Raw genomic sequence first — 24,675 nt, forward strand, 5'->3', positions numbered from 1 at the left:
GTGACTCCTCGGGGACTGGCCTAGTATCTGCTACCCGGGAGGTCGAAGATGTCCGTGGCAAAAGGGGAACTCGGGCGGCGGGGTGGCGGAAATGTTCCCTGGACCCCATGGGCCCAGTCCCCTGCGCCTACCCTCCGCCCCTCCCCTGGGGCCTCCTGTCTCTAAAGTCTCCACCCTGCCGATGCTCTCCCTGGTGTTCTGTGAACCTGGTGTTTCCACGAGACGAATGGGAGGCCATCGAGGGCGGCCTGCGGAGGACTTTTCCAGAATTCCAAAGCCCCTGGGGCCCAAGGGCCCTGCTGGAGGCTGCCAGGCTGCAGGGAAGCATCACCCATGGAGGATGGAATCAAAGCTCTTCTGGTACACAAAATGGTTTTAAGCTGGCTTAAGGGCAGAGCTGGGCTGGCTGGTGTGAGCCCACAGGGGTAGAGGGTGGTGAGATGGAGTAGGCGCCGCCTGCCAGAGCAGAACTGCCCGGCTGGCAGTGACTCGGCCAGACCTGGAGGTATTCAAGCTGATGCAGGAGAGGGGGCCCGACAAGCACACGGTCAGGATCTACAGGGTCACTTCAGTCGGCTGCAAACTGTCGTCACCGTCGATGGGTGACTTCCAGTCTGCCCTTGGCCCCCCTCCCGCAGGACCTTGTGCTCCTGGGAGCTGGTAACTCGCCAAGGTTGCCTGAAAGCCCCTCATTGGGAGGCAGTGCTGTGGTCCATCTTTGGAGAAATACCTCTCAAGCCAGGTTTGTTGACATTCCGCCCCCCCCCTCCCACCGCCGCCGGCAACAACCAATATTTGTACAGCGCCTGCTGCTTCTCTTGGCCTGGAAATGCAGAGTCACAGATCTAAAGCAGAGACCAAGATAGATCAAAGACAGTGTGGAGCCCCTACACTCTCTGTTACCCACACCCCAAATCTAGCCCAGGCTGTCAGAGAGAACCGGAGCACGATGCTGAGGGCGCCACGGCTGAAGAAGCCTGAGTCCCACTGTCCTCGGCATAAGGAGGGACCCGCGCCACACAGCCCGCCGGCACTCTCTCCATCTCATATACCCACTCTCCTGAGACACATGCCCCTTGAGCCCACATTGTCCTCCAAGGCAGCTGAGCTCATTCCTCTGGCAGACTCCTCGCCCTAGAAAGCCTTGTCACCCGGCAAATTCCTATTCCCACTTTCAAGCTCTGCCTCTGTGAAACTCCCCCACCTCAATCCCTCATTCCCTATGAGTGCCCTTATCATAGGTCGTATTTTTCATTAAAAACAATTTTCATGTTATATTTATAGTTTAGAAAGTTGCAGTGGTGTCAAAAATTTTTGGTTTATATACACACAGTTACTCTCCCCTGCCACCACCAAAGTGCCCACTTTCCTCCATCATCAGCTGGTTGTATATTTTGATTGGGAGTCACTCCTGGAGATGCTCAGGGATCACTCCTGGCTCTGTGCTCGGGGATCCCGGCAGTGCTCACGGACCATGTGGGATGCCAGGGACTGAACCCAGGTCTGCTCCGTGCAAGGCAGACACCCCTACCAGCTGTGCTCTCTCTCCAGTCCCAGCCTGTGGTCACTGTTCATTTGTTTCCTCATGCCCCAGAGTAATGAGTCATTTGCAGATCTGCTGCTGGACTCAGTTCCAGCCCTGCTCTCCCCAACTTCAAGACCTATCGTTCCTAATCCAGGTTCCCAGAGTAAGGATGCCAAGTAACCAATCTCTGAATTGGCCACCACAAAGCCTATACCAGGCATCTCTTATGAGGAGCACTTTGAAGAACACGGGAAAAGAACTGCCATAGCAAAAGGGCGTCATTCGACTGGAGGTGTGGTTCATAAATTAGATCAGATTGTATTACCTTCCATGTGCCGATCATATCAACTTATTTCACAAACATTGTTCCTTTAGTCCCTGCCTGGGTAAATACTTTCAGAACAGTTGCTCTTAACTCCGGCAGGGAACCCCTAGGGCATCACGATTGCCCCCTAGTGGCAGCATCGATATTATGCGTGGCTGCAGGGTCCTTCTCCACCAGCCTGGGGGGCCCCACCTACATCCTCCTTTTCTGGGGACCAGGCCCTTCCCTCCACTCCAACAACTGGATATGGGACAAGGATAAGGACTAGTGGATGCCACCTCTTGATGGCACACAGTCTCCCTGTGGCTCATCTTTCATATTCTATCTGGATCCCAGGACTCAGTTTTTTGGTTATTTTTTTTATTTTTGCTTGGGGTGTTCTCCTCCCTGCCCCCACTTCCCACCCCCGCTGAAATAGGTTCTTGAAAGTCTGAGTCACTCGTGTTGCCCACCGAGACCTGCCTCACTCGCTTCCTGCTGGTGCAGCTGCCCCTTGCTCTCCGGGAGAATGACAGCGCCCCTGTGGCTGAGCTTTCTCAGAGCGTGCCTCCGCTTCCAGGAAGGCGGCTCCCCTTGTCATTAGGAAACGTGGGCTCTCGGGGGAGGGCCACAATGAGAGGTCTCCCCTGCGTCTGTGCTCAGTTTGCAGGCCCTCGGGGTACCGAGGGAGGAGGGAGAACTCTCCGGTCCCGGGAGCAGGGAGAGCACGCCCCAATTTATGTGTCCATGGAGCTGGGTGAGGGTCCAGAGCTGGGCGGGTAGGTAGCCTTGCTGTGGGCAGTCCGAGACTGTGGGCATCTAGCAGGTGCGTGCGATAAGCTGGCCAAGCTGCTGGGTGACTGGATGTCAGCTTCTGTTGCCTGGCAACAGCCGAGCCAACACTAGATGCCTCAAACGGAGATGGGGAACTAGAGGGGCAGGTGGAACCAGAGGCTCAGAATCGGGGCATTGATGGGGCTAGGGTGTGTGTGCCAGTGTGTGTGTGAGAGAGAGAGTGTGTGTGAGTGTGACTGTGTGTAAGTGTATGTGAGAAAACGTGTGTGTGAGATGGAGAGAGAGAGAGAGAGAGAGAGAGAGAGAGAGAGAGAGAGAGAGAGAGAGAGAGAGAGAGAATGAGAGTATTCAAGCTAGAGGCAATGATGAGGGCTCCTGGCAGGGGTGTTGGGGGGAGGGCAGGAGGGCCAAGTATCCGGGGGAGACAGACTGGAAGGCATGCACCCCTCTGCCTGAGGGATTCTAAACTAGGATAGCTCATCCCCCATATTGGGATTTGGGGATCAGAGTCCCTGTGACGCGGTCCTGTGGGAAGCATCTGCTGGTCTCCTGGCTTCTCCCTCCTGGCTGGTCTCCAGACAGCTTGACCGCCTCCCTCTCCCCCTGTAGATTCAGATGAGCCTTTAGTCTCTGGGCCCAGCTCCCCTCCTTCTCAGAGCTGAATGTGTCCTTTGGGGAAGACCTTTGGTTGGTACCTCCCTTCCCTCATCTGTGATGGGGACTCCGATGCACCTCCTGGGTTCTTGCTTGGGATGGGTGGGGTTTTTTCATGAGCTGGAATCTGAGAACCACAGAGGACAGAGCTGGGGGCGGGGTAGGGGAGGGGGGAGTGGAGGAAGCAGCTGTTCATGCCTCTGCCTGCCCCAGCACCCACCTGCGCCCCAGGACTTGGTTTTGCTTCCACCCTCTCAGGTCCTGACCAATAAGAGTCACCTGTGGAATGAGGAGGAAGTCTGGAGGATGGAGATCTACCTGTCGCTGGGCGTGCTGGCCCTCGGCACCCTGGCCCTGCTGGCCGTCACCTCGCTGCCGTCCATCGCAAACTCACTCAACTGGAGGGAATTTAGCTTCATGCAGGTAAGTGGGCTCTGCCTCGGCTGAGCAACTGAGCGTGGCCCCCTGGGCAGGTCCTTCCCCACCTGAGCCACCTCTGCTTCCACTGTGGAGCCCCTCAGACATCACGACCTCCGAAGGGTCTTTTTTTTTCTTTTTGGGTCAGACCCGGCGATACACCTGGGGTTACTCCTGGCTTATGCACTCAGGAATTACTCTTGGCAGTGCTCGGTTGACCATATGGGATGCTGGGAATCGAGCCCGGGTTGGCCGCGTGCATGGAAAATGCCCTACCCACTATGCTATCGCTCCAGCCCAGGGTCTTGAGGGTCCACAAAGCTCCTGACGAAGGGCCCTCTTGGGAAAAGGGTGTCTCCCCCACCCCCTAACTTCACAGGGCACAGCCGGCTCAGGCACATGAAAACATGGGATGGTGCTGTCTGGAAACCCGCAGGCAGCAGTCTCTGTTTCTGTAGCTTATTGGGGGTGGGGGATGGAGGGGAACTTTGTGGACCACACATGGTGGTGCTCAGGGCTTACTCCTGGCTCTGCACTCAGGGATCACTTCCAGCAAGGTTCGGGAGACCAGATGGGATGCTGGGGATCAAGCCCAGGTCAGCCAGATGCAAGGCAAGCACGCTACCCATTGCACTATCGCTTCGGCCCTTCTCCAGTTTATTTTTCATTTTCTGGTGCTGTTGCTACTTTAGTGAGAAGGGAGCACACTCTCGGTTATGGTGTTGGGAATCCAAACAGCAGAACCTCTGGGTCATACTTAGGCAAGCAGGGTGCTGCTAGGGATGGAACTCACAGCCTTGAGTTTGCCAAGCAGATGCTCTTACCACTGAACTGTCACCAGACTCCTTCATTTCTACCAATTCGTTGTTCTTATCATTATTATTACTTGGGGACTCCAACCCAGCAGTGTTTGAGGGACTCAGGATGCTGAGAAATCAAACCTAGGAATCTCAGAAAGAATACACTTAGTTGAACTATCTCTCTGACCTCCAAAATTGCATTTCTATTATTATTATTATTATTATTATTATTATTATTAGATTTGGGGGCTGAACAATGTTCAGGGGTCATTCCTGGCTCTGCACTCTGAAACAACTCCTGGCAATACTCCGGGGACCATATGAGATAGAGGGGATTGATCAAAGTTGGGTTAGCTGCATGCAAGGCAAACACCCTACCCACTATGCTATGGCGCTGGCACCCTAACTGCTTTTATTTATTTGTTAATTTGGTTTGGTTTTAGGCCACACCCAACAGTACTCGGGGGCTGTCCCTGATCTATGCTCAGGAGACCATACTCAGTTCTGGGTCATGATTGCCACAGCCACATGCAAAACGAGTGTCTTACCTCTGTCCCCTCTCCCCCCATGCTATCTCTCTGCCCTGCTCCCACCCCAACTTATTTTTTTACATTTTTAAAAAATTTAATTTTAATGACTCACCGTGAGATATAGTTACAGACTTACAAACTTTCATGATTACGTGTCAGTCATACGATGTTCAAGTACCCATCCTTCCACCCGTGCCCATTCTTCACTACCAATGTTCCCAGTCTCCCTCCCGCCACCCCCACCCCTTCCTAATCCCTGCCTCTGCGGCAGGCACATTCTCTCTTTCTCTCTCTCCTTTCGGATGTTATGTTTGCAATGCAGGTACGAAGTGGCCATCATGTTTGGTCCATAGTCTACTTTCAGCATGCACCTACCATCCTGAGCGAGCCCTCCAATTATCATTTACTTCATGGTCCCTTCTCTATCCCAGCTGCCTTTTCTCCCAGCATGTGAGACCAGCTTCCAAGCTGTGGAGTGATCCTCCTGGCCCTATTTCTACTGTCTTTAGGTGTTAGTCTCCTATTATGTTACTTTATATTCCACAAATGAGGGCAGTCATCCTATGTCTGTCCCTCTCTTTATGACTCATTTCACTTAGCATGATACTCTCCATGTCCATCCACGTATATGCAAATTTCGTAATTTCATCTTTTCTAATAGTATCCCATTGTGTAGATATACCAAAGTTTCTTTAACCAGTCATCTGTTCTCGGGCACTCGGGGTGTTTCCAGATTCTGACTATCGTGAGCAGTGCTATAATGAACATACAGGTGCAGATGTAATTTCTAGTGTGCTTTTTTGCATCTCCAGGATATATTCCCAGAAGTTGTATTGCTGCGTCAAATGGGTCCCACCCCAACTTGCATTTATATATCTGTGAACTTCTTTTCTGGTGCTGGGGATGGAGCCCACAGTCTCATACATGTAAGGCAAGTCCTCAGCCACTGAGACACATTTCTTGTTTCCAAACAAAATCTCATGATGTGCAGTCCCAGGGCAGCCCACTGATCTTTCTGAGAGATGGACAACCAGTGACTGAGCCCAGCTGACCGCCCTCATCTCACTCCTGTTCCCTTTATACAAGGGACAGAGGGATCTGAGCAAAGATTTGCCCCCCCCCCCCCCACTCCAGAGAGTCACAATGTACTTGGGAATAGCAAAGACCCAAGAAACCCCTAAAACCAGCCCTCGACCCCCTTCTTTTCCCAGTTTGATTCCTCATAAAAGTTTCTCAGTGCTCTGCAGGACTTTGGGGAACTGTTGATAGTGGCAAAGTCTCTTGGTGCATATATTCACTCGGGGGCATGTTTGCTGAACACTGGCTGCGCACCAGGTGTCTGTGTGTGCTAGCCTAGAGTGTGACGGGAACAGGACAGGCCCAGTTATGTACCAGCGGAAGAGACCAGAGAGGCGGCAACAGCTTTTCCTTTGGCATCTCCCGTGGCTGCTCTCCATTCAGAGTAGGTGGTCAGACCCCAGTGTGGGCGCATTAACTCACCCCTCCCCGCCTGAGTGCTGACTAATCTGGGAGTCTGCCAGCCCTATTGTATCAGGGCAGAGAACAGCCCTGGTGTCCACCCCCATTGTCAACGGAAATTCTTGGCTACCCATCTTCTCCACACCAGGAGGGCCCAGTACAGGATTCAGAAAGGAACACCACAGAACCCACACAAACCACCCCCAATTGACCTTTGCGCCGCTCATGCCCCTTCGATGGTTGGGTCCAGTTCCTTTCCAGAGTGTCTGTTTCTGCCTCCCACTGGCTCTGCTCCTTTGGGCAGGTCTCTGGAGCAGGAGGAGGAGGAGGAGGGCTGGGGGCTGGCATGCCCAGGGCAGGAAGGATTCTGTGCATCTGCCGCTAATCTTCTGGGTCGCACATCCAAGTGTGGGATTTTCTTGTTCTGCCTGGAGTGTATCCTGGGGTGCGTGGTTTCTCCACAATTAAAACAGACCTCAGGTTGCTTTCTGCCGAAAAGCAGCTCCCTTAAGCAGCGGTAGATTACGGGGGCTGGCTCTGGCCGCCCGAGAAAGCTCCAGGATTTGATTTTGTTAGCAGAAGCAGACCATGACCTCTGCGGCAGTGAGGTCCCAGTTGTTCACGGTGGAGAGTGAAAATGCAACCTGGAGAGTTTTGCCCCTGTAAGCACAGGGCGAGGAGGCTAGAAAAAGGGGTCAGGAGGCAGAGTTTCATGTGTGGGTACCCTCTCTCTCTGCCCACAAAAGCCAACACTGATTTCCCAAGTGTGTGGATTGAAGGAGTTGCTGTTGGAGGGGGGGCCTGGTCCCTCTCTCCTGCTCCTCACCCCAGCTCTAGAGCCTTGGCCAGGAGAGGAGGGATATGCCTTGATCCTGGAACCTCACTGCCCATCCTTGTAAATGGACTTCATGCTCTGCAAGGCTTGAGTGATGATGTGTGAAGAAACAGAAAAACCATCTAAGCAATATTCCTAGGCTCTGCTTTCCTGACTCCTCGACCAGTACCCCCAGTTCTAAGTTCAGTAGCAGGCAGCAAGGCCAAAATCTCCAATCCTGAGCTCCAGATCTGTCCAGAAAAGTGTTCATGACCTGTGCCAGATGCACATTGCCGAGCCCCAGAAACAATTTAGTTACGACATCCAGTTTTCAATGATGGTTGGGTTTTTGTTTTGTTTTGGGTTAGTTTTTTTCTTTTTTTTTTTTTTTGGCTTTTTGGGTCACACCTGGCAATGCACAGGAGTTACTACTGGCTTTACACGCAGGAATTACTCCTGGCGGTGCTCAGGGGGCCATATGGGATGCTCGGAATCGAACCCGGGTGGGCCACGTGCAAGGCAAACACTCTACCTGCTGTACTATTGCTCCAGCCCCGGTGGTTGGATTTTCACCACACACACAGCAAGACTTGCTCTATGCCGAGTGCGAAGAGAGTAGGGACAGGGACATGCAATGTGGGGTCCAACCCGGTCCTCCTTCATGTACAGGATGCACCCCATCCCTGTGAGCTATCTCCATGACTCACTTCCAGCTTTTTCAAAAGAAAAGAAAGTACCAGCATGCTTTGTGGATAGCAAGGCTAAATCTGTTCCAACTGTATGGCTTCAGCAGTTGTATTGACCCAATGCTGTGTACCCAACTGTGCACTGGGCTCCAAGGAAGAAGAGAGACCACTGTGAGAATCACAGTGCTCTCTTGGAGCAAAGCAGACACCCAGGTCTGCTACCTGACTAGGGGCTCAGACACCAGGGAAAGTTCTGAAAAATTGCTTCTGCAAGCTCCCTGTGTGTGTCTTAGGTGCATAGCACATAGGGCTTGGAGGCCTTTGAAGGAGATGACCCACAGGTGTGGGCTGCAGACCACCCACTCACCTCCCATGGACCATGCACCATTCAACAGAGCTCTTAGCATCTCTGGGTATCTGGACATAACATGTCTCTGTTCACCATTTGTGGTCTTTGGGAGGATTTGAGCCAAGGGCACATCAAGGGTACTGAGCATGTACCCAGTATTGGCTGCTTTTTTTGGATAATATATTTTTTGGGGGGTGCCATACCAGTGGTATTTAGGGCTTACTCCTGACTTTGTGCTCATAGGGGTCACTCCTGGCAGTGCTGGGCGGGGGGTGGGGGGTCCCTGTGTACTGCTGGGGATTAAACCGGAGTTAGCTGCATGCAATTCAAATGCCTAACTCCCTGTGGTGTTTCTCTGACCCTGGTAAAGTTTTGGGAATCTGCTGTTCCCTCCCCTATGGAGAAGCTACCTGGTCCCCAAATTCTTCTCCAGCCCATGAGACTACAGTGGGTCCCCAGGACTTAGGAGTGGCTATAATGACTCATTTAGTTGAAAGTCACCAACCACTATGCTCATGTCTACTCTTTTATTCCCAAAGTGTTTTTCAAATTTTTTCATTTGATTTTTTGTTTGTTTGTTTGAATGGTTTTGTTGTTGTTCCACTTTGGATTGGGCTGTGCTAACTGCTCCTGATAGAACCAGTTAAACATTATCTAGTTGTAGATTATCCAGTTTGGTGTCACTTACCGTCGGGTTTTCTTTCTTTCTTTCTTTCTTTCTTTCTTTCTTTCTTTCTTTCTTTCTTTCTTTTGCTTTTTGAGTCACACCCGGCATTGCGCAGGGGTTACTCCTGGTTCTGCATTCAGGAATTACTCCTGGGGACCTTAGGGGACCATATGGGATGCTGGGAATTGAACCCAGGTCAGCCGCGTGCAAGGCAAACGCCCTACCCGCCATGCTATCGCTCCAGCCCCAAGTTGGGTCTTTAGTTCTGGCACCCCCCCTCCATAGAGTTACCACCTATGACTTGCATATTCCAGTCTGCTGTAATAGTGCTAGCCTCCGCTTCCAGACCAGGTGTCCGAAGTTCCTTCACTACAGCACTTGGACCCAGCAGGCACTAGGGTGACCTGCTGTTCATTTGTTTTTTCTTTTTACTTTCCCCCCCCCCCTTTTTGGGTGATACCTGGCAATGCTAAGTGGTTACTCCTGGCTCTGCACTTAGGAATTACTCCTGACGGTGTTCAGGGAACCATATGGGATTCCAGGGATCGAACCCAGGTCAGCCAAATGCAAGCTATACGCCCTACTCGCTGTACTATTGCTCCAGCCCCTGTTGTATTTTTTCTAACAAGCTTAGTCATTGTATAAATGGCCTTATGGGCTGCAGTGATAGCACACCGGTAAGGCGCTTGCCTTGCACGTGGCCAGCCTGGATTTGATCCCCCACTCTTAACCTAGTCCCCCAATCCCTGCCAGATGTAGCCCCAAAACAGAACAAAAACAAAAAGACCTGTGTGGGGTACAGAACCTTTTGGGGTCTGCTTTTTTTTTCCATTGTTCCCAAGGAGAGGGCATTTTATCATTTTTTTAATTTTTAATTTTTTAATAAATCACTGTTACAGACTTACAAACTTTCATGCTTACATTTCAGTTATACAATGATCGAGTACCCATCCCTCCACCAGTGCCCATTTTCCACCACCAATGTTCCCAGTGTCCCTCCCATCCCCCCCCCCACCGCCCTAGGCAGGTGCATTCTCTTTTCCTCTCTCTCTCCTTCAGGGTGTTGTGGTCTGCAATGCAAGCATTGAGTGGCCATCATGTTCAGTCTATAGTCTATTTTGGCACTCATCTCCTATCCCGAGTGGGCCCTGCAAACACCCTTTACTTGGTGGTTTCTTCTGAGAGAGCATTTTAAGGCCCCACTTGCTGCCCAGATGCCCCCAAGATGGCAAAGTCCCCAAACTGGCTGGCATTTGACTAAGTAGCCCTCTCGGTGAACCATTACCCCAGGCTGCGGTTTCCCACCATTGAAGCCATGGGGTTTGGCCTAACAGAGGTGAAACATACTCTCTTGGGGTGTGCCTGCCCTTTGTGTATGGGGCTGGGGGCAGCCACCCATCCGAGTCAAACACTGGACATCCAGGACATGTCCCGAGGGCCAGTGAGGTATGCTGGGACCTGGGAGGGTTCTCATTGCTGAATCGCATGGAAAAGGCCCCCGTGCAAAGTGGGCCCAGAGAGTCCCTGTGTGGGCAGTGTTGAGGGAGTGGGGAGTCCAGGTCCCCCCAGACATGTGACGGAGGCAGCGTGGCCGAGAGGCTGAGGCGTCAGTCTGAGGCTCCCAGGCCTGCCTCTTGGTTCCAGCTACACTTGCACCCAGGCCGAACTTTTCAAAGCTCTGCTTGTCACGCCAGTCTACCCTGCTTCTGAAGCACTGGCCTGTCACAATGCCCCCCAGACATTTTGAGGAGTTGCCAGATTTGAGACCTACAGTCTCAGACTTATAAACGCTCTTTGATTAAACTCATCTCAGCAGGCTTTTGTGAAGCCACAAAAGTAGAGGGAGCTGTGTGTGTGTGTGTTGGGGGGCGGGGGGGGGGGGGGAACTACACAACTGGTTGTGCAACATCAGGACAGTTGCTGGGTTTGGGCAAGACTTGTTTCTGGGAGGCTGGAGAGAATGTGCAGACGGCAGGGCACTTGTTTTGCACATAGCCAATCCGGGTTCCATCCCTGGCACCATATACGGCTCCCCACCCCCCATCCCTGAGTACTGCTAGGAATGGTCCCTGAGCATAGTGCCAGGAATAAGTCCTGAGTAGAGCTGGGTGTGGCAAAAAAAAAGAAGAAGAAGAAGAAGAAGAAAAGAAAAGGTTCCTGGGCCATAGAGAAACTCCAGGGGCTCACAAGCATGTGTTACATGCACGAGGCTCAGGTTCAGACTCTAGCAACACCAGGAGCAAGCCCTGAGCAGCAAGCTGGGGAAAAGGCAACCCCTGAGCACTGTCAAGTGTAGTGACCCAAAGCACCCAAGCAGAGAAAAAATGGTTGTCCCTGATGATCAGTTCAGAAACTTCCGACTCTTCTCATTTTTTTTGTATTGTATTAAACAGAACATAAAATGTGTCCTCTTTAACCACTTTTTTAAAAAATAGCTTTATTGTCATTAGTTTAGCTACAGACATTCAGTATTCCAACACCAATTCCACCACCATTGCACCTTCCCATCACCATTATTTACAATTTTCTCAACCACCCCTTAGGGTTGGAGAGATAGCACAGCGGGGAGGGTGTTTGCCTTACACGCAGCCAACATGGCCGACCCGAGTTCGATTCCTCCACCCCTCTCGGAGAGCCCACAGGGCAGAGCCTGGCAAGCTACCTGTGACATACTCAATATGCCAAACACAGTAACAACAAGTCTCATGATGGAGACGTTACTGGGCCCACTCGAGCAAGTCGATGAACAACAGGAGGACCGTGACCGTGACCAACCTTGGGCCTGCCCCCATCGCAGGCCCTCAATAATGTGTTTTACATTGCGTGTTCTAAATGATTTTCTGAAAGGACAATCATAGAATGTTTCCTTAGCAAAAAGTTAGTGAAGATTGTTGTATCTCCCCATGGAGCTCTTAAGCCCTTATATAAGAGATTACTGCGATGTTACAGGTTAAGCCTCTGTGTTTGCATTTTGCTCTTTCACCACTTCTAAGTGGACAGGTCAGTGGCTTTAAGTCCATACATGCTGTTGTGCAACCATCACCCCCTGTCTCCAGGGTTCATTTCCTCTTGTGAAACTGAAACTCTGCCCTTTAAACAACTTCCCATTCCATCCTCCACAGCCCCTGGCAGTCACCATCCACTTTTTGTCCTATGAGTGTGACCTCTCCAGATGTCTGCTTTTAGTAGAATGATACGATAGTTCTTTTTGCCTGCCTCCTTTCAACTGTACACCTCTCTCTCTCTCTCTCTCTCTGTGTGTGTGTAAGAGAGAGAGAGTGGCATGTGTGCGTGTGTGTGTGTGTGTGTATGTGATGCCAGGGATGGAAACCAGGGCCTCGCATGCAAGGCATGTGCTCTACCACTGAACTACCCCACTAGAATTTCCCCCTTTTATGAGTGAGTAATATTCCATTGTACAAATGTACTACCTCTTGCTTATCCATTCCATGGGCATTTGAGTTATTTACCCTTTTGAGTTACTTGATAATGCTGCTACATTGTAGTTACGTGGTGATGCTGATCATGGTTGTACAGATGTCTTTTCAAGACTCTGCTTGCGGTTCTTGTGAGTATCAACCAGAAGTGAAGTTTCTGGAACAGAGGGTAATTGCGTTTTCATGTACGGAGGAACTGCTATACCATGTTCCCTGACAGCTGTGCCATTTTACACTCGCATAATCTCCACAGTACCAAAGGGATCCAGTTTCCCTCATGCTCACCAACATGTGGGTTGTTCTGTGTTTTTGATAGCATAGCAGACTTCCTAAGGAGTTTGAGGTGGTGTCTCACTGTGCTTTTGATTTGCGTTTCCCTAATGATTGGTGTCATGGACATCTCTTTCTAGTGTTTCTTGTTCACTCACATATATTTTAGAGACATTTCTATTCAAGCCCTTTGCCTATTTTTGAACTGGGAGTGTTTATGTTTAGCAAAATGTTAATTTTAATTAATTTGATATTTATCAAGTATAATGTGCAAATATGTTTTTGGTCCCAGGGACACTTTTATTTTTACAATCATCCTCTTTCTCATTTTGCAAAATCTGAGTCCGGAGGCTGGGCACCTTCTAATGCCAGTCTTCAATATCAAACCAAAAATCAGAACTTCGAAAAAATGGGTGTGGCTAAGTCATTCCTATAGAGGTTAGAATCCCTGATACGTGTGTCTGGAAGTGATAAGGACTCAACTCTGTGTGACTCACAGTCTGGTATTCGTGGGAGAGGGGCATCGAGGGGAGGGTATCTCCATTGGGAGCCATTTTAATATGATTTATGGAGGAACTGGGGTAACACAGAGTCAACCACAGCTTTTTCCAATGGGCCATGAGTTAGGAAGTAAGTAAGAATCTTCTGTTTGGGTGGAGAGGGGGACGGTACACCTGGCAGTGCTCAGGGCGTACTCCAGCCTCTGTGCTCAGAGATCACTTCTGGCGGTGCTCAGGGGACCATATAGGGTGCCAGGGATTGAACCAGGGTCAGCGACATGCAAGTCAAATGCCCTAGCCACTGCACTATCACTCTGGCCCCTGAGATAGCAAGAATCTTGAAGTGGTAACAATACCAAGAATAGCTCGGAGGGATAAAGACTGGGAATCTTTAGGCTGCTTACAGTGTACTGAGATCAGACAGGTTGTACTTGGAAACCTGTCTAGGAGCTTTGTGCTGCCTAGTTGTTTGGATGAGAGCAGGCGCCAGCAGTACGTCCCGACGCTAGCTGAGAGCAAGAATGAGGCACACTACCAGCACCAGACCCACTTTACTTATTTTTAATTTTTTTAATTTATTTTTTGTTGAATCACTGTGAGATAAAGTTACAACACTTTCGTGATCGGGTTTCAGTCATAGAATGTTCCAGCACCCATCCCTCCACCAGTGCACGTTTCCCACCATCAATATCCTCTGTATCCTGTATCCCTCCTGCCACCCCTGCCTCCAACCTGGCTCTATGGCAGGCACTTTTCTCCTCCCCCTCCCTCTCTTTCTCTCTCTCTCTCTCTGTCTCTCTCTCTCTCTCCCTCTCTCTTCTTTTGCATAATGGAATACTCTACAGCTATTAGAAAAAATGAAGTCATGAAGCTTGCTTGTGAATGGATGGAGGACAATGGGGAGAGTATCATGCTGAGTGAATAAGTCAGGAGGACAGACATAGAATGACTGCACCCATTTGTAGGATATAAAAATACACACACACAGTATGAGATGAACATCCATATATAGGATGAATGGTCCATGGTTGAAAGCCTACCTCAAGGGCTCAGGAGAGGGCAGTTGGGATAAAGAAGGGACCATTAGGACAATGATGGGCAGTGACAGGGATTGCTCTGGATGGGAGTTGCGTGCTGAAAGTGGGTAAGGGACAAACACGATGGCCTCTTTTCTTATCTGTATTGCAGACCCACTTTAAAGCATTTCGAGGGCTGTGGAGATGGTGCCAAGGGCCAGGGCACATGCTGTGCACCCGGAATCCCCAGGCTCAATCCCTGACACCACAGGTCCTTCAGCACTGCAGGGAACAATCTCCAGAAGACCCATCTAGAAGTAGTCCCCTAAGAACCACCAGGTGTGGCCCAAGAATGAGTAAATAAATGAACATGTCAAAGGGGAGTCCAAACTAAACAGCAACTCTCAGCTGAGCCCCTGGATCAATACTGACAAGCTGGGCTGGGAGGTAATCGTGGGGAGCTTGTTTCAATGAAACTGGTAATATCTCCTTGGAGAAGGCACTCGTGTGTTCATGGCTTGATGGATCGCTGCAGTTTTCACTTCGTATGTAATAAACCTGGTCTTTCCTGCCCAGACCTCTTGGAGGCTCCTTGGTGCTTACAGAATTCCATCAGAACTGCCCGCTCTGTCTCCAGCCCCAGCGTTGCCCCAACACCGGGTGACCCTGCTCTCTCTTGAACGTGCTACATCTCCACTTCCTCCCCCCGCCACCCCAACTTCTGCCTTTAGTCTCTGGGCTCGGTTCCTTCTCACTGAAGCTGACGAGGTAGCTGCTAGCAGTAGCACATGGCTCACCTCCGGGTCGTGCTCAGAACCCTTCCGTGGCAGCTTTCCCAGAGGCTGGAGGGATGAGCTGCCCTTCCCGTGGACAAACCTGCTTCCTCACACCTGGGGTGACTGAGGAACTGCTCTTGGGTGGCAGTTTCAGCAGCTCACCCACACCCACACTGCTGGAGGGGAAGGATTCGCAGGTCGCCGGGACTGTTTCCAGTGATCTGCAATGGCCTTGCCTTCCCCATGATTATATGTCACCTCCCAGATGGAGATTAGTCCTGGCAGGAATATCCCTGAGTGTATACCACTCAGCGTGGTAGGAGGAAAGGGACCGATACCCACAGAGCACCTGTTTGTTCGGGGTCTGAGTGTCAGGGTACCCCATCTGCAGAACCCTTCAGATCGACTTCACTGTCGGGGCCGTGTTCTGTAGCACCTTCGTCCTGTTGTTCATTGATTTGCTCGAGCAGGCACCAGTAATGTCTCCATTGTGAGACGTGTTGTTACTGTTTTTGGCATATCGAATACTCCACGGGGAGCTTGCCAGGCTCTGCTGTGCAGGCAGGATACTCTTGGTAGCTTGCCGGGCTCTCCAAGAGGGATGGAGGAATCGAACCCAGGTCGGCTGCATGCAAGGCAAACGCCCTACCCGCTGTGCTATCCGCTCTAGCCATTGGGGCCATGTCCATGAATAATTTTTCACTCCGTGTGTATCTCCTAATCGACTTCTCTTTCCATCAAGCCTGATCTTATGTCAAATATTATCTGTGAAATTATGATTTGGGCCTGCCTGCTGGCAGACACTTGTTACCCTGATGAACATGAGTTATACATAAAATGAGTATAATATTTTAAGTTTTTTTTTAACTTCATGTCTTCTGACAGGGTCAGATAACTCAAAAGGCTAGGGTGCCTGTTTGGCATTTGTGAGTCCCCAAGTTCCCTAGCATTGCCCCTCACAGCACTGCTAGGGTGACTCCAATGACCCCCCAGAGAACCACCCTTCCTGGTTGGGTATCACTGGACTTACCTGAGCATTGTTTGGGAGACACAAAAATAAAGTCCTGTGGCATCTACCAGCGGTATAAGTAACAATCTGGGTTATTTTACTTTTTAGTTATTTTACTTTTATTTTTAGGGTTTTTGTACAACACCTGGTGATGCTCAGTGTTACTCCTGGCTCTGTGCTCAGGAATTACTCCCGGCAGTGCTCAAGGGACCATATGGAATGCTGGGAATTAAACCTGGGTTGGCCGCGTGCAAGGCAGATACCCTACCTGCTGTACTATCGCTCCTGCCCCTACAGTCTGGATGAGTTATTAATGTTTTGCTGAACCCTCATGAGTCAACCAGTATTCACCTTCAGGGCACAAGCATAATTTCTACTTTTCTGTAGGGGAAACAGACTCAGAGAGTTGAATAATGATGAGATGCAGAGTCTGGAAAGAACTCACTGTTGAGGGAATTGCCCACCATAGTTTCCAGTGCTTTGATGCACGTTATATGCATGACCTCCTGCCCTGAGTCTATGGAACATTTATGTTAGCCCTGAGGGGTGCAGTTCTCTGGCTGAACCAAGAAAGAAGGCCAGTGAGATTTCTCCAGAAATTGTGATTCCATGAAAGATTTTTAAGAGATAAGGAAGGCTGGTATCTTTCACAATGCAGAGTGATTTTGAAAGACCAGAGAGGAGGTTCAGTCGGCCAGAGCTGACATTTACACTTTGCATGCAGTGAACCTGAGTTTAATCCCTGACGCCACCTGGTCCCCTGAGCATCACGCCACCCTCACCCTGAGCGCATAACTGGGAGTTGCCCCTGTGGAGTGCCAGGTGTGGTCCAACAAACAGAGCACAACAAAGAAATAATTTTGGATCCTCAAGCATTTTTTCAGGGGCTGGAGCGATAGTACAGTTGGGGGAGTATTTGCCTTGCATGTAGCAGACCTGGGTTCGATTCCAAGCATCCCATATGGTTTCCTGAGTGCAAAGCCAGGAGTCACCCCTGTGCATCGCCGGGTGTGACCCAAAAAGCCAAAAAATATTAACGATAATAATCTTTCCAGTTGGCTTCCGTCGACATTTATTACTAACCTATATTCCAAAATTACAAACTAAGACTGCTTGGGCTAAGGAATGATTTCTCTTGATACACAACGGATTGCCAAAATAAGACCATGCAGAAGGAGCATGGGGCTGGGGATATTCTTGTGTTGGGGACTGCGACTCCCCAGCACTTCTGGAGGCCTTTCCCAGCAATACTCTGCTCAGTGGGATGGGCCTGGCTGGTGATCGGGGTGGGTGGTGCAGAGATGCTCGTGCTTGTGGGGCTGGAAACCAACTGGCCTACACCCAAAGCGCTAGGGGACGTGGGTGCAGGGCCTCCAGCATGCAGAGTCTCTGACCCCTCTCCAGGACTAGGTTTAAATCCAGAGCCCTGAGGACTGTAGCCACCCCCACTTCCCTCCTCACCTTTCTCCCTGCCAGGCAAGCAGGTTAACCGTGGAGGGAGAACCTGCACCCCGTAATGCCGCCTTCTTCTCTCTCTCCTACAGTCCAACCTGGGCTTCGTGGCTCTGGTGCTGAGCACGCTGCACACACTCACCTACGGCTGGACGCGCGCCTTCGAGGAGAGCCGCTACAAGTTCTACCTGCCTCCCACCTTCACCCTTACCCTGCTGGTGCCCTGCGTGGTCATCCTGGCTAAAGGCCTCTTCCTCCTGCCCTGCATCGGCCGCAGACTCTCCAAGATCCGGCGGGGCTGGGAGAAGGATGGAGCCGTGCAGCTCACAGCGCCCACGAACCACACCCTGGCTCAGAAGACGAGCCACGTGTGAGTGCCTGCCCGAGCCCCGCCCTGGAAGGCAGACCCGGGGGCACCAGGCCTAGAGCACTCGGGGCTTCTTTACCTGCTTCTTCACCTGCGGAGGGACTCCGCGAGGATGGGGGGTGAGACCGCCCAATCCCTAGGCGCCCACCAATGTACGCGCTAATATCCAGAATGACGCCCACGTGTATGTTCATATGTATTTTATATAGGCAACAGAATTTGCAATTACACTCATTTAGCTGAGCACTTGAGTCCCTGAGATCGAAAAGCCAGTTCCGGGTGCTAGCACAACAGCTCGCGCTTTGGGGAGGTTTGCAGAAAGGCACACGCTTTCGCACACAGAAAGGCAGAGAGAGGTTGAGATAGTTTCATTGACACACCCCACTCTTCTCTGGTCACTTCCCTAGATTTGCAGAACTGTAAGGAGCAGGTAGCTATGCCTGGAGCCTTATAGGGGTGACAGGGTTAAGGAGTAGCCAGTGAGCAGGGCCGGGGGAAGGGGGCAGCTCCTCCGGACCCTCCTCTGAGAGCTGCCAGAGGGAACAAAGGTGCTGGGATGCGTTTGCTGTCTGTGCCCAGCAGAAGCCAATCAGGGGCCTGGTCTTTGCCAGGTAGGGGGGTATGAAATGGTATTTAGAACTGGAGCTGCTGCCTCCACCTTTCCAGCCTCCCTGATGAGCTGGAGACTTGTTCCTGAAAGTCAGACATTCCCCCGCCCCGCCCCCCGGCAGTGTGTCTCCATCAATCTTTGTACGGGGGTGTGAAGTCAACACCTCGCCAGCACCACTAATGAGCACTCTCTTGAGAACAAGTGTCCTGGCGCCCCACTTCCATCCCACAAGGACCCTTCCAGAAACCGCTGTGCCTTCTCGCCTCGTCCTTAGTTCCACTGTCTCCCAGGAAGGCCGAGGACAGACCCCGTCCAAGTCAGTTTGCACCAAGGGAGGTGCAACCGGTGCCTGCCTGTGCCTCAGCCCGTGGCTCTTTTGGCCCCACAGCAGTAGGGATGGGGCAACTGCCTGGGGTCAACCGTTACTGCTGGACCTGCTTCTGATGTCCTCTGGCTCCTGGGATGGAGCTCCTGCAGGAGGCATGCAGGAGACTGCCGTGGCCAAAGGCCTCTCCGTGGGGGAGGGTTCCGTGTCCACATGCCTGGACTGGGTGGGCTTTGCCACCCAAGCTACAGACTTAACACACAGCTGCTACCCCAGAGCTGCAGCCGGACACGTGTCCTGCACCACCTGTCATCTCCCTGCTGATTCCCACTGAGAATGGTCTCTTGGCTGGCCTAGTCACTCTTACCTAAACCCTCACCCTGCAGCAGAAGCAGAGTGATTCAGGAACACACACACACACACACACACACACACACACACACACACACACACAGAGTCACAGTCCTCCCGTTGTTCATCGATTTGCTCGAGAGGGCCCAGTAATGTCTCCATCGTGAGACTTCACACACACACACACACTCACACACACACACACACACACACACACAGAGTCACAGTCCTCCCGTTGTTCATTGATTTGCTCAAGAGGGCCCAGTAATGTCTCCATCGTGAGACTTCACACACACACACACACACACACAGAGTCACAGTCCTCCCGTTGTTCATTGATTTGCTCAAGAGGGCCCAGTAATGTCTCCATCGTGAGACTTCACACACACACACACACACACACAGAGTCACAGTCCTCCCGTTGTTCATCGATTTGCTCGAGAGGGCCCAGTAATGTCTCCATCGTGAGACTTCACACACACACACACACACACACACACAGTCACAGTCCTCCCGTTGTTCATCGATTTGCTCGAGAGGGCCCAGTAATGTCTCCATCTTGAGACTACACACACACACACACACACACACACACCAAAAATCTTTTAAATCCCAAGGGGTGATATGCTGATGAAGATCTCGGCGAGAGGCACATAGAGGAGGGTTCTGAATAGGGGTACCGGTCACACCTAGTTCTTAGGGCTCTTAGAATGAGGGTGTCTCAGGATGGAATAGAGTCAGTGGGCTGGAGAGATAGTACAGGAGTTAAGGGGTTTGCCTTGCGTGCAGGTGACCACCCCCCCCCCGCACCCAGTGCAATCTTGGGCACCACAGGAGGCAAACCAAGAGCACAGAGGCAAGGATAGCCCCCCTAGGGACTGCCAGGTGTGTGCCTCCCCCCATTCCCCACCCCCAACCTTGCGTACATAATGAAGCCAGTGAGGACTGCCCTGCTCCCCGGGTGGGCTTCATGATTTTGTGTCTGTGGAGCATGTCAGGGTCCATTAGTGCAAAGAAGAAAAGGAGGGTTGAGTGCAAGACCCTCTGGCGGGACGGTGAGCTGTGAAGCTGCTGTTCGCTGCACACATTTTCCGTCTGCATGCCAAGGTTGAGCAGCACAAACGGGGCCTCCTAAGGGGGCCCTGAAGAGCCACTCCCAGAACCTTGGGTGCTCAGTGCCGAGCAGAGCAGGTAGCAGAGCAGAGAGCAGCAGCGTTTAGCGTTTGCTTCACAAATGAGGGCCCATTGCTTCTGGGACCCACTTGGCCTGGCCGCCTCCATTCAATGTCAGCTGCCCTCTCTTCTCCTCACCCCTGTTCCTGGGTCTTTATACCAAAGATGCTGGCGCAGAACCAATCCAGTGCTCTCCATCCACCTGCCTGACCCGTCGGGGAAAGCATGTAGCCCACACTGCTGGCCGGATGTTCTGCGAGTTTGACCTTGCACTGCTATCCCCTGCGGCTACTCCTACCTCACCAGGCAGCTGGTCACATCGTGCCCACGCTGGCACCTCCCTCCAACCTGGTAAAGTCTGTGCCTCTGGTGCAAGCACACCTGAAACCATTGTGCCCAGGAAACCTCAGTGCCTCAGTCGGAAAGGTCAACGTTTAAAACTTGGTGCCGACGCATCCAGGTGTTTTGTTTTTAATCTTGTACTACTAAGAGGCGCAGAGAATTAACACCAACCCTTACATGAATTTCAGGCTTTTCTTTCAGTCCATGCCCTGCCCACTAGAAGGTGCCAGGAGCCTTCTAAAACAGAGCCGGCTCCAAGGAAGGAAGCTTGAGGCAGAGTCCAAGAAGCTTTGGGTTTGAGCTCTCTTCCAGGACAGGCAGGCAGGCATGTAGCGCCAAAGGGACAAGCTTGTGAGGGGCTGGGGGAGAGCCAGGTGCCAAAGCAGGGTGGCACGGAGTGGAAAGGCCCACCAGGAGGGGGCGGGAAACACTCCTGGAGGACAGAGTTTGTGCTGGGTGCGAGGCACAGCCCTGAGTTGGAGATTTCGCAATGGTTTTACAACTTTCACACACTAGGTTTTCCCAAACTGCAGAGCCGGCCTGAAGGGCCAAGTCAGGCAAATAAGGTTTATAAGGCCAGCACCAACCACTGGGCACCCCCTATACCCCCTAATAAATACTTTCAAATGCTCTGTATTTTTCATTTTAAAACTGACATAATCTAGTTATGCATGTAGTATTTTAAAGAATGAAAGGTCTGAAGTATAAAGTAGAAATAAAGATAATTGACACTAAAATGTATATAATACTAATATTGATAATAATGACTAATCTTATGGTTAATTATATAATCATACATAATGATACAGTAAGTAATTATATAAGTAATTTTAATAGTAAATAAGTTTTTTTCAGAGAATATAGCGATTCAAATAATGTTTACTTTTTTTATAATTGACATTTTAAAGACTAAAGGTGTGTGTGTGTGTGTGTGTGTGTGTGTGTGTGTGTGCGCGCGCGCGTGTGTGTGTGAAATAGAGTTGAAGGTCAGGAGAAGTCAAGGAGTGTGAATAGCAACACTGTCCCTCCCTAGGGGTTATGTTAGGACTGGGACTGAGTGAGACTTAAAGAAAAAGGAGACTTATTCACTTATTCTGAATAATTCTGTTGAGACTTGGCTGTGAAGTGTGGTAGAGGATAGGAAGTAGAGAGATCGGGTCATAGAAGGGACGAAACATGGTCTTTTTGTCATGGTTCTGAGCTAAATAATGTTTTAAATGTTTCTGGAAAGAAAATAATAGTAGGAACAGGGGTGTTCAAAAATCACACACACAGACACACACACACACACACACACACACACACACACACACACACAGATTATGAATACAAAAGAGACTCAAAGTCCTCAAGGCTGAAGGCTGTGGGGGAGATGAGTCCATGGCACAGTTGACTTTGGAGAGGAAAGGGCTGACCTTGCTGGTCTTAATGTTAGTTTTGGTGTTCTGAGGTGTAAGTCACTGATGTCTCTCTCCTTAGATGGGGTGGGAGTGAGGGGGTGGTGGCAGGGGTTAGTCAGTGCCATCTACTGAGAGCTATAAGGAAGGAAGGAGGTTTGGCTTTGAGACCTGAAGGAGGAGAAGAAATATTTAACAATGATTAAAAATTGTTGGAGAAAGTGAAAAGGGAGTTAACCAGAGGAACACAGCAGGGCTAGCAACCAGCAAACAAACACATGAGAACTTGTTGATGACATTTGTCTAGAACAAAACACTTTAACTGTGTGTAGTGGAGATTTTGTTCAGTTAAATGCTGTTTCCCCATCAATTTCTGTAAATATTGCAGATAGTTCTTCTTGGGTTCAGCTTGATCTCTAATAGTTACTCAGTACTTTGGCCTTTTTTATTTTTTATTGTCTCTGTTTAGAAATGAACAGCTCCAAATGGAACCCTGAATGCACTTAGCAACCAAAAAGCCTGCGCTGCCAACCCACCCAGAAAGTGAATAATCATCCTTTGTTTGTGGAGTGTTGATCTCATTTATTGGACCATAAACCCAGCTTTTTTCTATAATTTTTAGTGGATATGGTGCCTATTTTCATTTTTCCCACCAGTGAGAACTTTCCCGCAACTAGATGATTCATTAGGGTGGTTCATTTAGTGCCTCCATTTCCTGTAGAGCCCTTCCTCTACAAAATAACTCAGTCCTGGACAAATAGACTTCACTTTTTAAATTTTGTATACCCCTGCAGGTAAACTACCTGTTGTTTCATTTAAAGATTGCATTGCAACTCTTCCAGCATTGTGACAGTTGCTATAAGAAAATATATTCCTGTTACATAATTCTACGTGAATTAAATCCATGACCAGCTCTAAGGAATCTGGAATTTCTTATGATAGATGTTAATTTTTTAAAAAGGATTTAAAGAGTAAATATATGTTTTATTTATTTCTACATTAAAAACATATCTTTTAAGTTCTGCTGAACTTTCGGAGGTAAGGGGAACCAGTGGGGTAGAAAATAAATGGGCGCACACATTAAACAAGCGCACAGTAAACAAGCAAAATAAAGCTTTCCTCCCGGGCAGGAGAAAATTCAAATCCTTTCTGGAGAAAAGCATTTTCTGTTCAGATCAATCCATTGGGACATGGATATGAACACACTATAAATGGTAATCAGCAAAAATACACCTCAAAGGACTTCAAACAATAGAACTAACCATATAAAGTAACAATATACTAAATGAATGTAGGGGACGTGATTCAACATGTTTGAGCCTCTGGATTTGATCCCTGACACTTAAAAAGAAAATGCACACTAAATGCAAGACATTTTTAATTGAGTGAAAAATAAGTAAACAATAAGACACAGAAGAGATGAAGTATAATGAAAAATATAATTTTCAGAAATAAAAATATATTGTTGGTAGCAACACCAATTAGGTTTATCAGTATATTAGAGAAAATTAGTGAATTCTAAAGTGCAGCTGAAGAATTAGAGTGTAAATAGAAATAGAAAATAGAGGAGTTAAAAGATATAGAGGTTAAAATAAAAGTATAAGATACAGATAGCTAGAGTTTCAGAAATCATGGAGGAGAGGTAAATTTTAGAGAGAAAGGCAAAAAAGACTGGATATCGAATAAAGCAGACAGTATAATGCATAATACCAAGCTGAAAAAGAAATTAAAAAATTAGAACCATGCTTAGACACACAGCAAAAAATTCTTGGGCAAGAGGGAAACTGGGGACATTGTTGGCAGAAAATATATACTGGTTAAGGGACAGGTATTTGGACATTGTATGACTGAACTCAATCATAAACAACTTTGTAACTGTGTATCTTGTAGTGATTCAATGAAAAAAAGGGAAGAAAATCTTTAAAGCAGTCAGAAGAAAAAAATGACAGATCAACTGAAATTGTGAAATAGCAATAGATTAAAATATCTGTGGAAGTTATAATTGATGGAAATTAAAAAATAGTAATCTCATATCTTCATAGTACAGAGAAGAAATCATTGTCAAATTAAAATCATAAACCTAGTAAAACTAATTTTCAAGAAAAAGGGTAAAATAAAGCTATTTTAGATATGCAGAAATTTGTGTGTGTGTGTGTGTGTGTGTGTGTGTGTGTGTGTGTAGTTGGTAATTGAATCAAGAGTCTCACACAACCAGGACAAGTGCTTTACCACTGAACCACACAAATTTAGGATTTGTGAATAATTGTTATCTAAAGGGCTTCTAGAAAACATACTTCAGATAGAAGGCAACAATCCCACAGTGGGTTGTAAAAAAAATAATCAAGAAGTAATAGTGAGCAAAGACATGGTGACCATGAGGATAAATCTCAGTCTACCTTGTCTATATAAGGGGGCCTGTATAATAGTATAGTGGATAGGGCTCTTGCCTTTCACATGAACAATTGGGTTCAATCCCTGGCATCACATGTATCCCAAACCTGCGAGGAGTGATCTCTGGCATGGCCACAGACAAACAAACACTGTCCTCCCGTTGTTCATCGATTCGCTCGAGCAGGCCCAGTGACGTCTCTATTTTGAGATTTGTTGTTACTGGGTTTGGCATATTGAAC

At 49.4% G+C, this 24,675-nt stretch overlaps 1 protein-coding gene across 3 annotated transcripts in view; it reads left to right on the forward strand.

Moving 5' to 3' along the window:
* STEAP3 (STEAP3 metalloreductase) overlaps window positions 1-24,165 on the forward strand; it is a 53,990-nt gene extending 29,825 nt beyond the window's left edge. For 2 of the 3 annotated variants that reach the window (XM_056117597.1, XM_056117595.1), the window contains exons 4-6: window positions 3,537-3,701; window positions 17,573-17,850; window positions 22,515-24,165. In XM_056117597.1, coding sequence (XP_055973572.1) covers window positions 3,537-3,701; window positions 17,573-17,850; window positions 22,515-22,542 — 471 coding nt within the window. In that variant the 3' untranslated portion in view covers window positions 22,543-24,165. Of the gene's footprint in view, window positions 1-3,536; window positions 3,702-17,572; window positions 19,424-22,514 lie in introns of those variants that run through there. The other variant, XM_056117596.1, reaches the window with a different exon arrangement.
* The last annotated feature ends 510 nt before the right edge of the window (window positions 24,166-24,675 follow it).

This window comes from Sorex fumeus, unplaced genomic scaffold (assembly GCF_029834395.1).
Source record: "Sorex fumeus unplaced genomic scaffold, SorFum_2.1 ptg000035l, whole genome shotgun sequence".
NCBI classification, from domain to species: domain Eukaryota; kingdom Metazoa; phylum Chordata; class Mammalia; order Eulipotyphla; family Soricidae; genus Sorex; species Sorex fumeus.